We start from the raw sequence: 17,702 nt of genomic DNA on the forward strand, positions 1-17,702 counted from the left end.
AAGCAGTGAGGCCATGGCTAGGGGCGGCTGCCATAGCGCCTTATGAGCAACTATGACACCCCCGACCGGCGCAAGTCAGGAAAGGACATCTGATCCCACTCCTGCCCGGTTCCCACCGGGCAATGAATTTGGAACGTACTGGAAGGCCTGCCAGGTTTTACGGGACGGAGACCCCTGCACCGGTTGTTGTCTCGCCGTTTCAAGCCGTTGTCACACGACCTTACTAAGGGAGCTCGGCGCAGGTGCCAGCCCAGAATCGTGGTACGAAAACGAAATCCGACTCTTATCATATGGCGTTGCGACCAGTTACCGTAATTGGGAACTTACTGGCATCAATCCCAATGGGCGAATTAGTGCATTTGGGTGGTGGGAGCGGCACTATTCGCTCCGTCAGAGCTGCTTCCGGATAATGTGGCTTTTGTGAAAATTCGGCGGCCCAATGCCTGAGTCTCACCACAACCTAGGCTAGCTCTCGCTGATGGTCCGGGACTGCGTTCTTGCAGTTAGCACTTCCGTGGCCTACGGTAATCGCCAAATACCGACCCGTGGTGGCATACAGCCTATTTTTGAGCATACAGTATTTTTGAGCGAATTTGAGGCGTTTGATCCTGCAGAAATAAACCTGTATGTATGTATGATGTATGAATGACCTTCTAGATTCCACTGTCTGGCAGTGATAGGGTGAAAAAAAGACAATGCTGTTGATTCTTGTTTCTGCGTCTGTCTTGTTTTCGGAACCTAGAAGGTGTTAGCTCTACCGACCTTCCAAAGACCCTTTGCAGAATGACTGAGTACTTGCAGCGCATTCCGGAGTCAATTTCCATTCGGTAAGCCCCGCCTCAAAATAATATTAGAATCTAATAGATTTTATTATTATTCTCAGACTTTCAGAAACAAGAATCAACAGCTTATATATATATATATATATGTATATATATATATATATATATATATATATGTATATATATATATATATATATATATATATATATATATATATATATATATATATATATATATATATATATATATATATATATATATATATATACATATATATATATAAGCTGTTGATTCTTGTTTCTGAAAGTCTGAGAATAATAATAAAATCTATTAGATTCTGATATTATTTTGAGGCGGGGCTTACCGAATGGAAATTGACTCCGGAATGCGCTGCAAGTACTCAGTCATTCTGCAAAGGGTCTTTGGTAGGTCGGTAGAGCTAACACCTTCTAGGTTCCGAAAACAAGACAGACGCAGAAACAAGAATCAACAGCATTGTCTTTTTTTCACCCTATCACTGCCAGACAGTGGAATCTAGAAGGTCATTCATACATCATACATACATACAGGTTTATTTCTGCAGGATCAAACGCCTCAAATTCGCTCAAAAATACATCAACAAGCCGATAGAGTTCTGGAAACAGGTTACCTGGAGCGATGAAAGTAAATTTGAACTCTTTGGCCACAAACAACGAGCACGAGTTTGGACGAAACCTGGTGAGAAACTTGCCGATAAAAATATTCAGAAGACGGTCAAGCACGGAGGTGGCAGTATCATGGTGTGGGGGTGCTTTGCTTGGTCGGGTGTTGGTAATATTGAGAAAATTGATGGCATAATGACGGCAGACTATTACATCAGCATTTTGAAGAGAAATCTTACAGAGTCGGCGCGAAAGGTTCGCTTAGAGAAGAAGTTCACTTTTCAACAAGACAATGATAAGTATACCGCCCACAAAACCACTGCGTATTTCCGTGCTTCACGTATTGGAATGGCCATCACAAAGGCCGGACTTAAGTCCGATAGAAAATTTGTGGTCGATTTTGGATCAAAATGTCGACAAGGGAGATGTCACCAACCGCGACAAACTGTTTGAAGCTTTGGAAAAAGCTTGGACAAATATCGACTCCCAACATATTAAAAATCTCGTTGAAAGTATGCCTCGACGCCTGCAATCCGTGATTGAAGCTAAAGGTGGCCAAACTAAATACTAAAATAAAGAAAAATCAGTTTCAACGTTGAATCACTATAATGCGTACTTCATTTTGTCCACAAGAAAAATGACAATTTCCAAATATAAGCTCTTTTTATGTTTATATGTCGTTCTCATGTCGCATAATCAAACATTTTTCGAAAGTACACCTCCAGTACTGTCTTTTGTTAGAACACTTTGATTATCCATCTGCCTCAGATTCTACCTAAATCAAGAATGTTTGAACATATCACAGGTGCGTACTTTTTTTTGTCCAGTACTGTACAATCGCACAGGCAGACGAACCCGATCGATTAATACGTGGCTAGGGAGAGCAGATCCGGCAAACGTAACACGAAACGAGTCTGACGGAGTGTACACTTTTGTGCCGTCGACAAGAGACACAGACCGCAATTGCTTGCAATCTATGATCTTTACTTTTACGTCGTGACACGAAGCATTTTTGAAGCAGCCAAAACCGCTTGCCAAAATACTCTCGACCGACAGACTCGAATCGGTTATGAAACCGTCGATCTCCACGTCTCGTGCGGGTATATAAACGCGATACTCGCGTGTGAAAAGCTCGGAGCGAGCAATAGCGTTGGCCTGTTCCAGGTCGCTGACCACGACACGGAGCTTGTTGGGTCTGACCTTGGAGATTTCGGTCACGGCCTTGTACCCCTTCGTCAGGTCTTTCGAAATCTGCAGGATGTTTAACGGTTTCGATTTCGGTCCTGCTTCTGGCCGAAAGAAAACAGTAAAGCTGAGATCCCTGAGATCCCTCCGGGTAAAGCCTGGGGCGAGGGAGGACTGAAGAATTAACAGAGGAATGGTTGGCAGGAGGGACAGGGTCAGGTGGGTTCGGGGATGGTGGCGCGGGAGGCGAGGGATCTACATCCATCGCGCTAAATCTAGCGCACTAGCGCCGACAAGAACACGTACCTCTTTACTTCTTCCTTCCAGCAGGTTTGGTTGTCCGATCGGTCGATGCTGCAGCCGTTACAACCAGCAGCACCAATACAGTAGCTCCAAACAGCCACCAGCAGCGAGCCGGGTGTGAGATCACTCTACACAGCGACACAACTCAACTGTCAACTGTTGGCTTCTTCTTTTTCCTCTTTTGTGTTGAAATTCTCGTCCACTGCTGAAGCACAAATCAGTCAGCAGCCAAATCGGCTTACGCACCAGCTGACAGCCACGATGTGAAACAGGTGCACAAAGGCGGGCGACCTTGAGCGCGGATTAATTTCACTCGACCAGGTAAACAATGTCAACACTTGCTCACACGTCTTTTGTTTTATATTCTATCGGAGCGGTCACCAAACACGTCCGATTCTGATGCGTGTTCGGCACAGATTGAAATTACTCTCAATATGAGTTTTGTATCTTTCCCAATTAGCGTTGTGATGATTAAAAACATACTAGATACTTGAAATGTGTCATATCCAGAACACACCAAACACAGTTAACTTCAGAACAGATGTAGATAACCTCAACACCACTTACGCAGGCATTCTTCACACATACCAAAACACCACCTCTCGCAGATCACAGATCACTCTCAATAATAACAGACCAACAAAAAGCCCAGATTATAGCACCACAGATACTCAATCACATCAACCATAAAGTATCTCACTCCCCATTTTGAAAAACCCGATACAGTTTTAGTTTTCCGCCAAGTCAAACTATATTTTTTCCCGATTTTTTTCCCGATATTTATTAGACATTAGACAAGTTAAGACAAATTATGCATTGACAAATAATTAACGCTAAACCTTCAAGAATCAGTGTTAAATGTTTAAAAAACGAAAAACGGCAGACTAGTGTGTAAGTTTAGAGCTTTGTGTTGTTACATGTAATTATGTCATTTTTATTCATAGTATCCTTTGATAAAGGCCTACACCAAAGGTCGAAACGTTAGGTTGACCAAAATCTAGTCGTTTTAATTCTTCAAGACCGAGAAAGCCATCCCACCTCTGTAACAATTATTCCGGTCGATCTCCACTACTATCTACAAAATGGCTGCTTTACAACAAGGTTTCTTCCAGCAAGTACAACACAATCACGGGCACGCTACTATTAAAAACAGAGCTCATAGGGTTTAAAACTGTCTCATGTGATAAAGAAAAAGTTATTGGAAGATCGTCAGAATCAAAGTCAGCATGTGCGAGTCAGCAGTTCACTACACACATGACTTTGGTCTGTTAGCACCAAATCAATTGTTGATGGATTTCTTACAGAAGAAAAACATGTAGGACTATTCGGAGACAAAAAAAATAGTATCCTGAAGAACAATCATTGTATAAAATTTTGCCATTGGAATTACTTTGAGAATTACTCCATGATCGATGTTTAGCGTTGAAAACGCCGATTATAAAAAATGTTGAACGATATCTGGTGAGTTTTTGTAAATCACCTTTAAAAAAATTTTTGTGCTCGCGTGTGCATTGGATTGGTAAACATGCTGTGGCAATAAATAAAATCCCAAGTTCAATTTGAACTTCAATTCCTAAAGTTTCAATAACTTTCGTCTCAAGATGGGGAAGAGCACGATGTTTGATTCGGCGATGAATAACAATTGCAACTTCACTGCCGGAACCCTAAATCCTATCATATCTATGAACCACGTAATTGGGATCATATTTTAGGGGTAGAAGAAGTGGGCGGTACTGGCACGCTTAGAGAATTTTGTTTTGATTGGGAAATTGAATTTTGTTAACCTTGCCTTGCCTTAACAATTGCTAAACGGACTGGGCATTGATAAAAATTTGACATATGGTTGCCGTTACAATTCGAAAATTTTTACTCTCTTTCACAGGACATGTGTTCTTTTTGTGAGAAGAGTCTCCACAAATAAGGCATTTTTGGTCCATGTTACAGAATTTTGAACCATGGCCATAACGTTGGCAAAAACGGCATTGGGTGATAAGTTTTTCACCTCCGTCAAAATTTCGATACAATTCCCATTTCACTCGCACATCATAAATAGCATGTGCTTTGTCAAAAAAATTCAAATTGTTAACCTCAGTGCGGTTGAAATGAATTAAATAATTAACAAGGGAAATACCAGCTCTCGGGCTGTTTTCGCCTCGTGATTTTTGTTTTATTAGAATTACTTGGGCTATGCCAAGTAATTCTGTTAAAGTAAGTTTGATCTCATCACCGGTTTTGATCGTTGGTACAAAATTTATGCATTTTTTTCATTTTAATACTGAATAAGACGATTCCAATCTCTCAAAGTTTGGGCCAGTAAGCGGCATTCGCCTCTTCGGCCAATTTGATAAGTAACTTTGACGTCGGAGAGAAAAACGTAGAAAATTCTCTTTTAAAAATATTAAATTCAGAAGCAATAGTTACCACAATAGGTGGAACTTTCTCCTTTTTTTTACAGAAATTTCACTTTGAATAGTTTTACTTTCGAACATTTCAATTTCGCCGGCTTCTTGCTCAGGTAGAATATCAAATAAATTGTCTCTGCATAAGCTAGTATCAGAAAGAGATGTCTCTCTTTTCCTCCCCGTAGCGCTGCGTGGTTTCTTTTTTCGTCCTGCCATTTCAGGTGATACGAAAAAAGTTCAAAAATAATATCAACTTGCAAGTCTTGAGAAAGAAGGAAATAGGTAGTCTTGAAAAAGTCTGATGTAAGTTAACTTCCAGGTAATCTTTAATGTCGTTTTCGTTTTCGCGGTGTAGCTACCCTTTTTCCGTGCTATACTTTGCAGCTTCAAATAAAACATTTTCAGTGTCATTGCATTGGTATGCGTAATAATGGAATAGCTGTCAATTCGTTTTGTTTTGGTCATTATCGCATTCGTCATTTTGTCTCGTTTCCATTTCATATGTCCATCTCGCAAATGTGCTGAGAAAAAATTTACCTGACACTTTACCACGTGGAACGAAAACCAAAACAAACCAGTTTTGACACATACGTGTGAATGTGTTGGTAACTTCCTACAGTACACTCTGCTTTTTTCGGGTGTCGTCAGGGACAGTAAAAGTGTAGGGAGAGACAGAAAAAGGGTAGTCCGAAAAGTCAAATAAAACATTTTCGGTGTCAAAAGTGTCGTTTGTGTGTAGCTACACCGCGAAAACGAAAACGACATAAAAGACACACTGACAAAACACAAACTTTGAAGCTGTAGGTAGTCAAGACCAGTCCACAAGCAACCCACAAAGAATCCACAAACACGTCTGACCTGTCTGGCAGCTCAAGACGCACTGTCTGGCTCTAGAAATATTTTTAACACTCAATAAGGCAATCCGCGGGTGACGTTTCAGTGCTTGTACATTTGTTATTGTTTTTTAAGGTGCAAAACCAAAACACAATCGAACACGAAATCTTTCAATGTCGGAAAAAATTCCAAAGTGATATATTATTGTTGTGTAAAGGATTGCCACTCGTAACACTAGAGCAGCCGATCGTTTGTTTTTCATGCTTTTCGATCCGGGTTGCATTCAAGTTGCGACCGTTCGAACATACCTAAGGCTGTCAAAAGTTGAAAACAAACTGAAAGCAGCTGATCGTAACTGTCTCGTGGATTCCCTTATACCACGCTTACAAAAACTATTTTCATAAATTATTCGTAACCCAAAAAAAAAAAACAAATATTAATAGCACAAAATGACATCTTTAGCCCATAATAACATCTGTGCAGAGTCAAAAGTCTAGTCAAGTTGCGACCGTTCGAACATACCTAAAGCTGTCAAAAGTTGAAAACAAACTGAAAGCAGCTGATCGTAACTGTCTCGTGGATTACCTTATACCACGCTTACAAAAACTATTTTCATAAATTATTCGTAACCCAAAAAAAAACAAATATTAATAGCACAAAATGACATCTTTAGCCCATAATAACATCTGTGCAGAGTCAAAAATGACATTTAAAAATAAGTTGAGAAACATTTCGTATTCTATAACGTCTTCGGCAAAGATGTAGAGACAGGATTATCTGTTTCTTTCAAACAAAACGCGCCAAATTCGTCACAGAAATCGTCTCCATACAGTTTGTATGGCGACGATTTTTGCGACGAACTCGGCACGTTTTGTTCCAACAGAAACAGATAATACTTTTTTCAAAACAAAAATAGAATAGTATAATCAAAAAATGGTTAAAATGTTATTATAAATTGAATAGGGTATCGAACGTCTTGAGCAGGTTTTTGCATAATACTGATGCAGAAAAGCTGCCAATGAAAACTAATTTATGTTTTATTTTGCTTTGCCGTGCAAATCATTAATAATACTGACTGTCAAACTTGTTTACAACAAACGCATTAGCAATCTATATAACCTTGGGTAAAGCAAAATCCTCAAACCCGTAACGGTTTGGCATCTAAGGCCGTGAACAAAATCTGAACTTCTACGATTTTTTTTGATGGTTACAATTTCGTAAATCGAATCCCACAAATCATGATTTCATGACTAGTTTCATTAAATTATAAGTTCAATTCATGGTTTCCTAAATCAAAGCGAGGTTTTAAAAATCGAACACCCAATTGCATGTGTCAAATGCTATATTTCCTGACTCGCAACTCATGATTACATAAATCAAAATCCATGAGCCAAAGCGAGATTCAATGAATCGAACGCCCGATTCCATGAGTCAAATGCTAAATTGCATGACTCGTGACTCATGATTTCACGAGTCCTGCTCATGATTTCATGGGTTAGAATCATGGTTCCATGAGCCAAAGCAAGATTTCATGAATCGAACATCCGATTCCTTGATGGTTCCATAAGTCAAGGGGAGATTTCATAAATTGAACGCTCGAATTCATGAGTCAAATGAGTGCGTTACGAACAAATGGCTCATGACTTTATGAGTCATAACTCATGGTGTATATTCATACCATGAAAATACATCCGAATCATCCAGTCATTTTGCCCGTTTTTGGGATTTTATTTCTATACGTGTTCTGTTGAAAACTACTTTTTTTACATATCTGAAGCGGGTGAGGGGGGGGGGGGGGTGACAAAATGAAAACGAAATGTTGTAACGACCTTACTTAATAATAAATAACTATTCCATGTTAACCAAACGGTCGACTTGCTACTCACTTTTGTATTCAGAGCCGCGTCAGCACGCAACTTTTCATCTTTAGCTAATATAAATTTTTCATTTAACAATTCATACTCTTTTTGTATTTTTTTTTTTTGCTTTTCAGTTGACTCCAGTGTTTCCTTCAAATCTAGCACATTCTTCTCAACAGTCGCAAATCTTATGACTATGTTTTCTTTGTCCCGAATCGCTGCACTGAATTCCGCTTGCACCTGAAAATAATGGGAAATTAATCAGTGAGATAATTGTAATTGTAATATCTAAAAATTGTTTTCGGATCAATGATCAATTAATGTCCCCAATATTACCATAACCGGTGAAACTTTATGTGACAGTCATAGATAGTTTATAGATAAAAAAGCAATGAAAACATAAAAAAATTTCTTTTTACCATGAAATAACATAAGAGCATGTGCCTAAGTGAACAATCGCAGGTTTTACGTAAGACCACAGACAAACAAACGTACCAACAAAATTTATTTTCGTGGATCAAAATATCGGTCAATTCAAATGAGTTTCAGTTACGCGGAATGTTCCCGCCGCAGCAGTGGTGGCGCTGATATGCTTTTTTCTTTTAACTAAGTTCTCAGTTGTCGCGAGTCGTGCTGCCAGTAACAGCTGAAAGGTTGAAAGTTTCGAAAGAGCTTCGGATTGGTAATTATTCGGTTTCGCGGCAGTGAATGAAAAATAAAAAGAAATGATTTTTCAAAGACAAACGTGATTCGATTAAATAATTGGAATTACCGGTCGTGGTCGCTCAAAGTGTAGATGCTCAAGTAACCAAAAGTTCGGATAAAAGTAGAAAGCCTGATCAGCAAAACTAACGATTATGAATAGAATTTTATTCAGATCAATTTTTAATTAACTAACCGTGCTTTAAATTTGCATTTGATGAATAAACTTCGAGTAGCATGCAAAGCAGCTTCTAAACCGAATTAGAAAGTTCACATTAAGTTCGGTTAGGTCGCTGCACGGAACGCTATTCTTTGAAGCCTAGATTCATTCCTTTGCTCTGTTCCCGCTGTATGAGGTCAGCATCAATTTCATTCGATGCACTAATTTCCCTTCGTTTTCTACATGTTCATAGCTAAGAACATACCGGGTATCTCTTTCAACTTCGGAGTTGAGATAAAGTGAACGCGAAATTTCATGTTAACTCGAAAAATCGAAAACCGAGTTCGTGAAATCCGTTTGCAAGTTGGTGTGTGTAAACACTGTCGTCACAATCGATGATGAAATCGGGGCATGTACCGGTTACGTATGGCTGTAGCACAAGAAAAACTGGGCTGTTACAACACATCAAAAACTGCCAACACTCATGGCATCGCCGAATGGCTCACAGAGACCGGGTATTACAGTCGTGGACTGTGGTTTCCGAGTTACATGCGAATGTTGTATCCAGGGAAAAATGCGCCACCCGTCGTTCCCAAATAGAGCGGAGTAAATTTCGGAAAATGTGCTGGATACTATTCATACGGACGTAAGCGTTCTGTTCGCACTGGAACGTCTTGTGGTGGACTGTAAACAGCACAGCGGAACGGAGTTTGCAATTGGCTCAAAATTAACTCTAATTAGTCCTGAAAAGAACTGGGGGAATTGCCTTTTGCTCAGCTCCAAAGGAAGAAGAATGCAGGAAAAACAACTTTGCTGCTATGCTACCAACTATTTATTCGCTTCTTTGGTCTTTTGCTGCTGCTACGATGTGAATGGTTGCGCGACAAAAAACTTAATGAATGCTTTCTCTTTCAGAGGGTTCTTTTATAGCAGCTGCGGTGGCTCGCATAGATGCTGCTCGATGCTGATTGGTCGTGGTTAGTTTGGTGGGGAGACGGAACATCCTCCCCCGGTTGCGGAACTTGGCGATCGTCGAAGTTTCCAACTAATTGGTTGTCCTCAATCGGTAGAATTGAAACCTTGTTGATTGGAAGTCGAAAATGGTGACCGTTGGAGAAAACATCTACTGCTCGTACAAGCCCATCATCGCCAGGGTAGACTTCTTCAATGCGACCAAGTTTCCAATTGAGGGGAGGTTGGTTTCGATCATGCAGTAGCACAATCATGCCGACACGAACGTTGGGCATCTCTCGTAGGTACTTTTTCCTGGGTTGTAGGGTGTTTAAATAGTCTTGGCTCCAAGCACGCCAAAATTGTTCACGGAGAAGTTGGAGATGCTGCCAGCGGCTCAAACGAGAAACCTTGACATCTTCTAACGATGGTTCAGCAGGAGCTGTAAGTGGTCGACCGATGAGTAGTGAGCTGGCGTGATTACAAGTGGATCTGCTGGATCATTGGAGATGGTAAACAGCGGTCTGGAGTTCATGACAGCCTCAATCTGTGCTAAGACTGTAGCCAGTTCCTCAAAAGTTAACTTCACGTTACCGACAATATGTTTTAGATGAGTTTTGCAGGATTTCACCGCCGCTTCCCACAAGCTGCCAAATTCAGGGGCATCTGGTGGGATGAAGTGCCACTCGATTTCACGGCTGCTACAAAAAGACTGAATCGACTCAACGAATTGTTGATTATGGAATTGTTGGTACAATGCTCTCAATTCATGGTTGGCGCCTCGGAAATTAGTAGCATTATCCGAGTGCAACTCACGAATCATGCCCCGTCGAGCTATCAGTCGTCGAAGAGAAGCCAGGAAAGCATCGGTGCTCAAATCGGATACGGCCTCCAGGTGAACGGCCTTAGTCGTCATACAAACGTACACTGCTACGTACGATTTCACTATTGCAGGTCGACGTGATCCTTGTTTCGTCCAAAAGGGCCCGGCATAGTCGACACCTGTTACGGCGAACGGAGGGGAAGGTACTACTCTAGACTCTGGTAGGTTTCCCATTAGCTGACTGGTAGTAGTAGGGCTGGTACGGAAACATCTGACGCAACGACGGGTGATGAAACGAATGGTAGATCTTGCGTTTAGAAGCCAATATCGCTGTCTCATGGCATTCAAAAGTCCAGTTTGTCCTACGTGGAGTAACTCGATGTGCATCTGTTGCACTAGCAGACGCATCACCGGATCCTTATCCGGCAATATTATAGGATGACGATTCTCGAAAGGTAGTTGCGAGCGATCCAACCGACCACCCACGCGGAGAAGCTTATTGACGTAAACTGGGCGTAAGTTTCCAAGTTTTCGGCACGGTTGATTGGTAACAACACGCTTGATTTCATCGGCAAAATGGAACTGCTGTACGACATATGCAATGGTTTCCGTGGATTGGCGTAGCTCACTGACGGTTAAATGAGTTCCGAGCTCACGTTCGGCACGCTTTTTCTTACAATTTTTAGCGAAGCGCAAAATGTAACCCACGACTCGTTGAATTTTACGGAAACTACCTTGCTTGTGGAAATAGGCCAGCAAACCATCATCGTTTGACACTGTCACCATGGATTTAAGTTCTGGTAGCTCTTCCTCAGGTATAGTTTCGGGCACGTCTACTTCATACCTTTCCATATTCAGGAATTCGGGACCGCTCCACCAGAACGGATTGTTCTGAAGATACTCAGGATGTTGGCCTCGGGAGATGATATCGGCTGGGTTTTGCTGCGATCTGACATGCTTCCATCGATGCTCACTAGTCTGCTCTTGAATCAGAGCGATTCTATTGCGCACGTACTGTTGTAGTTGATTCAGTGGTTTTTTAATCCATGCTAAAACAATCGTACTGTCAGACCACAGTACTGTTTCCTGGATTTTCATCGTTAAAGCTGGTAACACCTTCTGCACTAGTCTGGATAGCAATAAAGCGGCACACAGTTCCTTCCGCGGAATGGAGAGTTCATCCAAGGGGGCCAGTTTTGATTTACTGGTTAGAAGACGAAGCGAGGCCGACCCATCGGCATATAGACTTCGGAGGTAAATGCATGCTCCATATGCTACTGTAGAAGCATCTGAAAAACCATGTACGTCATAGGCTACCGCACTGTCGGAGAGCACGCATCTTGGAATCTCGATATCATTCAAATGAATCAATGAACTTTGTAACTCTTGCCACTGTTCCTTTATGTTGTCGTCCACAGGATCATCCCATCCAATCTTAGCTTGTCACTGTTGCTGCGCTAAAAGTTTCGCCTTCACTATTACCGGTGACACCAGGCCTAGGGGATCAAAGAACTTAGCATCCCTTTTTTCCTGCTCATCGACCGGTATGTGCTCGAGGAACTCTTGCGAGTTGGAGCACCACTTATGTATAGGGAAGCCTCCCTGGTGAAGAAGCTGCTTCAGCTGGTTCTGCGCCTCAAGGGCCTGTTCCACTGAGTCTGCACCCGAGAGTACATCATCCATGTACGTCTCTTCCTTTACTATGCGCGTAGCAATAGGAAATTCTCTACCGTCCTCTTCGGCAAGTTGCAGTAAACATCTTGTTGCTTGGTACGGTGCCGAGGCAGTGCCGTACGTGACAGTGCACAATTCCAACACGCGCAAAGGTAACGACGGCTTTTCTCTCCAGAAAATTCTCAAAAACCGACGGTCCGATGGAGCTGCGAGTATCTGGCGGTACATTTTTGAAATGTCTGCGGTGAAGGCCACTCTAAACGTACGGAATCGTAGCACAACATGGTATAAGTCGTTTTGTACTACTGGGCCGATCTGAAGTACATCATTAAGGGAAAGTTCCAATGGTGAAGATTTTGCGCTTGCATCGAACACGACACGGCATTTCGTGCTCGAGCTGGACGGCCGCAGTACTGCATGGTGCGGGAGGTAATACACTTGTTGGTTTGGTACGTCCTCCGACTCGGCTACCTCACGACAATGACCTAAAGACTCATATTCCCGGATGAAATTTACGTACTGGGTTTGCAGCTCAGGGTTTCGAATCAATCGTTTCTCCAGCATGAGAAATCGCTTCAAGGCCAGAGAACGACAATTACCCAGCTGGGAAAGATTCTCCTTGAATGGTAGCTTGACAATAAACCTTCCTGTTTCATTACGTTGGTAGGTGGAAAGAAAATGTGCCTCACATGCTATCTCGGCTGTTGACATTTTTGGAACGTTAGGTACTTCTTCTGTTTGCCAAAACTGTTGCATTTTTCGCTCGATGTCTTCGACGGTTGGGTGCGAATACTGGAGGGACACGTTGACTACGTGCGGATCGACTATGACTCCAGCTACGACCCATCCGAAGTGAGTGTCTCGTAGCTGTGGTAATCCATCGGCAAGATGAATCAAACTCGGTTTGAGGATGTCGAAAAACAGTTCTCCACCAATAAGCAAATCAACTTTGTCGGGTGTATGGAACTCAGGATCGGCAAGCATTATTCCGTCAGGGATCATCCATTGCGAGATATCAATTTTGGAGGTTGGGATTATGCCCGTTACTCTCGGGGTAACTAGACATTCTAGCTCGGCGTGGTAAGCAGACACGCGGGAACGGAACTGTACTTTCACCTTATCACGGGCGTGGGTACGTAAAGCATTGATACCCACGATAGGAACGTTGGCTGGTGTCTTAAGGAGGCCTAGGCGGTTGGCCATTTCTTCGGTTACGAAATTCACCTGAGAACCACTGTCCAACAGAACACGACACAGGTGCGGTTGACTGTTTATGTCGAAGACCTCTACTAGCGCAGTTTGTAGCAACACTGTTTTGGCGGATTTCGTAAAAAACGAGGAGCAAGTGGTTGAAATAGGTGGCTCAACCAGAGCAGGTGTTTGCTGTGCAGTAGCTTGGTTTGGAACGGCAATAACCGATGGCTGATTTGCCATTTCAACAGGAGCAGAAACATTGGATCTGGATTCTTTGTTCATCACTCCATCGTGGTGAAGTAATGTGTGATGACGGCGTTGGCATTTGTGACACACTTTATCGGAAGGACAATCCTTGGCTCTATGTCTTTGCGTAGACAGTTGTAACATACTCCAGCAGCTCGAATCTTCTCGTTCTTCTGGGCAAGTGTAAGGTTGGATAGGGCTGTACACTGGACATTTCGATGTGAACCGCCGCAAATGTCACAAACAAGCGTAGGTTGTGATGAAGTAGTCGAAACGGCATAGCTTTTCTGTGGCTGAATCTTTGATTGGAAAGGAACTTGCTTCGATTTGATTGGAGCAGCAGCTGCCTGGAAAGCAGTTTCGCAATTGTCTAGGATTTGGCACCTAGTTTTCAGATACTCTATGGTTTGCTTGTATTTCGGGAGTTCTCCCTTTTTCATTGTAGATTCCCAAGATTGACGTGTGGTACTATCTAATGCCGAAACGATAAGGATTACAAAAAAATGCTCTGCAGTGCCGTTAATTTCTTGATCGAGATAACGAAGGCTCTCGATTTGATTGGTCGCTTCATTCACGAGGGCACGTAGTTCTGCTGCTCGATGCTGATTGGTCGTGGTTATTTTGGTGGGGAGACGGAACACGTTCCAATGGACGTGACAACACAGAGCTGTGTGCCACAACGGGAAGGTGCGTGGCGATCGCCGAAGTTATGCAATATGTGCGTGACCACTGACAGTACCTGACAGTGCCGGACCAGCAGCGGGAGGTCACTTAGGGGTGGTGAGGGTCAAACGCTGGACAGTAGACTACTCGCAAAAGCCAAAAGTACCCATAAGCATCTTCGACGGAACGAGTAGTGCCGCTCCCACCATTCAAAATGCCCATTGAGGCCGATTCCAGTGAGTTCCCAGTTACGGCAACTGGTCGCCACTTTTTGATGATTTGAGTCGGATTACGTTTTTCGTACCACGACTCTGGGCTGGCACCTGGGCCGAGCTCCCTTAGTGAGGTCGGGTGACAAAGGCTTGAAATAGAGATAATAACCGGTGCAGGGGTCGCCGTCCCGTAAAACCTGGCAGGTCTTCCAGTACGTTCCGCGTCCATTGCCTGGTGGGAATCAGGCAGGAGAAGGATCAGATGGTGGGAATTGGCCCTAAGATCAGTTTCCCTTTTCTGACTTACGCCGGTCGGGGGGCGACATATTTGTTCATGAGGTGCTATGGGCGGCCCACCCTAGCCATGACCTTTTTTTTAAATAAGGGAGGTTGTTAGTGGCTTAAGTATTTATGATAAATATTAGTAAATAATGAGTATGTGTGTCCAATCACAAATGGTGACTTTTTTTTTCTTTGTTTGTTAGGGAATTAGAATTACGTTGTCCATTGATGTGAACTTTTGTAATATACATCCCAGTCAATTTCTATACGTGTCCCCTTGCAAAATACAATGACCACTATTGTTGAGTGATCAGGTACCTGCACCGACACGCTCCCAGTCAGGTGAAATATGGTTTATGAAGCCAATCACCTTCCCAGGATTCAAAGACCAAATCTCTTTGGGCTGTAAACAGCCACTGCCAAGAAACCTTGATCTGCGTTTAAATAATGCACCACAACTGCACTGCAGATGTTCCGATGTCTCGCTTTCCATATTACAAAAGCGACAGATATCATCCTGAATGATATCTGCTCGGACAGTGCCCCGTTACTAGGCCGACGTATGTACAAAGAGCTCTTTTGTTGAGCTCTAGGAGCTTTTTCGAATGATTCTCGTTTGGTGTGATAAATCTTTTAGATTGGGAACAATTTTTGACATCAAACCAATTGGTTATCACCTTTTGTTCCTTCCAGCGTTTAAGCTCCATTTTCACTGCACAGTTTGATATACCGCAGAAAGGTTCTGAGCCGATAAACTGTGAGTTAGATCCTTGTTTTGCAAGTTCGTCCGCCTTTTCATTCCCACCAATGCCACAATGTCCTGGAACCCAATACAAATTTACTGAGTTTGATTGAAATAGCTGTCGCAATGTGAGAATACATTCCCAGACAATTTTGGATGTACATTTATAAGCATCAAGTGCTTTCAGTGCTGCTTGACTGTCAGAGAAAATACAAATATTTGCATGTTTGTATTTCCTAGTCAGACACACATTCGCACATTCAAGGATTGCAAAAATCTCTGCTTGAAACACTGTTGGCCAGTGTCCCATTGCCACTGAAATATTAATTCCAGGGCCGAAGATTCCTGCACCAGTTTTGGTACCTATTTTTGAGCCATCTGTGAAAAATATCGTTGAACCGGGACGGACATCAGGAACTCCGACTTCCCAGTCTGTACGCGACGTTTCGCATACCTTGTAGGGAATATCATGGTTATCCTGAGGTGCCATCCAGTCTCCATTCATACTCATCACTGGCCCTCTTTTGAAAAAGTCCAGTATAGTCAAGTGACCCACAAGATCACCTGACAAGATAGTTTTTGTTCTTTTTAGCCTCAAGGCACTCTTTTCTGCTTCTAGTTGCACGTATTCGTACAACGGCAGCAGATGAAGAATTGTATCAAGAGCTTTTGACGGGGTGCTTTTCATTGCTCCTGTTATAGCAATGCACGCAAGTCGTTGAACTTTATCTAGCTTTGTTCTAGCGGTGGACTCTTTGGTTTTTGGCCACCACACTAACGCAGCGTAGGTCAGTTTTGGACTATAATAGATGTGAATATCCACATCACCATTTTTGGTCTCAAGCCCCACTGACCGCCTTGTTGATTGCATAGTCAAGATGTGCATTCCAGTTTAGCTTGGCATCAAGGATAACTCCTAAGTATTTAACCTGTTCACTGAATGGAATTTCTACTCCTCCAAGCTTGAGTTTTCAGATTGAATTTCCTCTTTCTAGTGAAAGGTACGATTACAGCTTTTGTCGGATTAATGCTGAGACCCTCCTTTATACACCAAGACTGGGTATACTCCAGAGCCTCCTGCATTCTTTCCGAAACTATGTTGTCGAACTTTCCTCTTACCAAGATGACTATGTCATCTGCAAAGCCCAAAACTTCGAAACCTTTTGCTTCTAAGCTTTTGAGAAGATCGTCCACCACCAAAGACCACATAAGTGGCGAAAGAACAACTCCTTGCGGACATCCTTTCGTTGCCCTCACCGTAATAGACGAACCTCCCAACTCAGAAGTGATTTCTCTTTTTGCAAGCATGGTATGAATCCAGTTAACAATACTCGTGTGAAATCCTTTGTTCTTCATTGCACTAGACATTGAAGAATAGGACGCATTATCAAGAGCACCTTCAATATCCAAGAAAGAGCATAGAGCAATTTCTTTAGCTGAAAGTGACTTTTCAATTTTCATGACCAGCGTATGAAGCGCTGTTATAGTGGATTTTCCAGTTTGATAGGCAAACTGGAACTTTGAAAGCGGTTTTGTTTGCATGTAAGATGTATGAATGAAATCATTCAGCACAGCTTCTTGTTCCACCATGGCACGTCCCTACTTGATGACGATTGTTTGGCGGGACAACTATTATTGTATGCATTTATTACCTTTTCATTTAGCTGAATTGTCATAGATTCCAATTCTGAAACTGTTTCAATTCTGCTACAATTTAAAGGTAAAACTTTTCGCAAATATTGTGCATATTGTTCCCAGTCTGTTTTTTTTAGGATCTCTGTAAGTAACAGATGATGGTTTCCCACCAATCCATTCAAACAAAATGTGCTTGTGATCAGATAGTGAGGTTTCATCCGATACATGCCAGTTAGCAATTTTTTCAGAAATTGCTGGACTGCATAGCGTCAGATCCAAAACTTTACCTCTGATAGCGTTTGTAAATGTTGGTTTGTTACCTTTATTGCAAATATCTATATTATTCGACGAGAGAAACTCCAATAGGCACTCACCACGACCATTAACGCCCTTGCTCCCCCAAACTGTATG

The 17,702-nt window shown here is 42.4% G+C and overlaps 1 protein-coding gene across 14 annotated transcripts in view; it reads right to left on the reverse strand.

Annotated features, from left to right (window-relative positions):
- Positions 1–17,702, reverse strand: part of LOC129734010 (myosin-10) — a 540,672-nt gene that overhangs the window by 463,715 nt on the left and 59,255 nt on the right. For all 14 annotated transcript variants that reach the window (XR_008729759.1, XR_008729758.1, XR_008729760.1 and 11 more), the window contains exon 3: positions 8,035–8,247. Coding sequence is in view for 11 of the 14 variants with exons in the window: in XM_055695702.1 (XP_055551677.1) it covers positions 8,035–8,247 (213 nt within the window). In the remaining 3 variants the exon portion in view is untranslated. The remainder of the gene's footprint in view (positions 1–8,034; positions 8,248–17,702) is intronic.

This window comes from Wyeomyia smithii, chromosome 1, assembly GCF_029784165.1.
Source record: "Wyeomyia smithii strain HCP4-BCI-WySm-NY-G18 chromosome 1, ASM2978416v1, whole genome shotgun sequence".
NCBI classification, from domain to species: Eukaryota; Metazoa; Arthropoda; class Insecta; order Diptera; family Culicidae; genus Wyeomyia; species Wyeomyia smithii.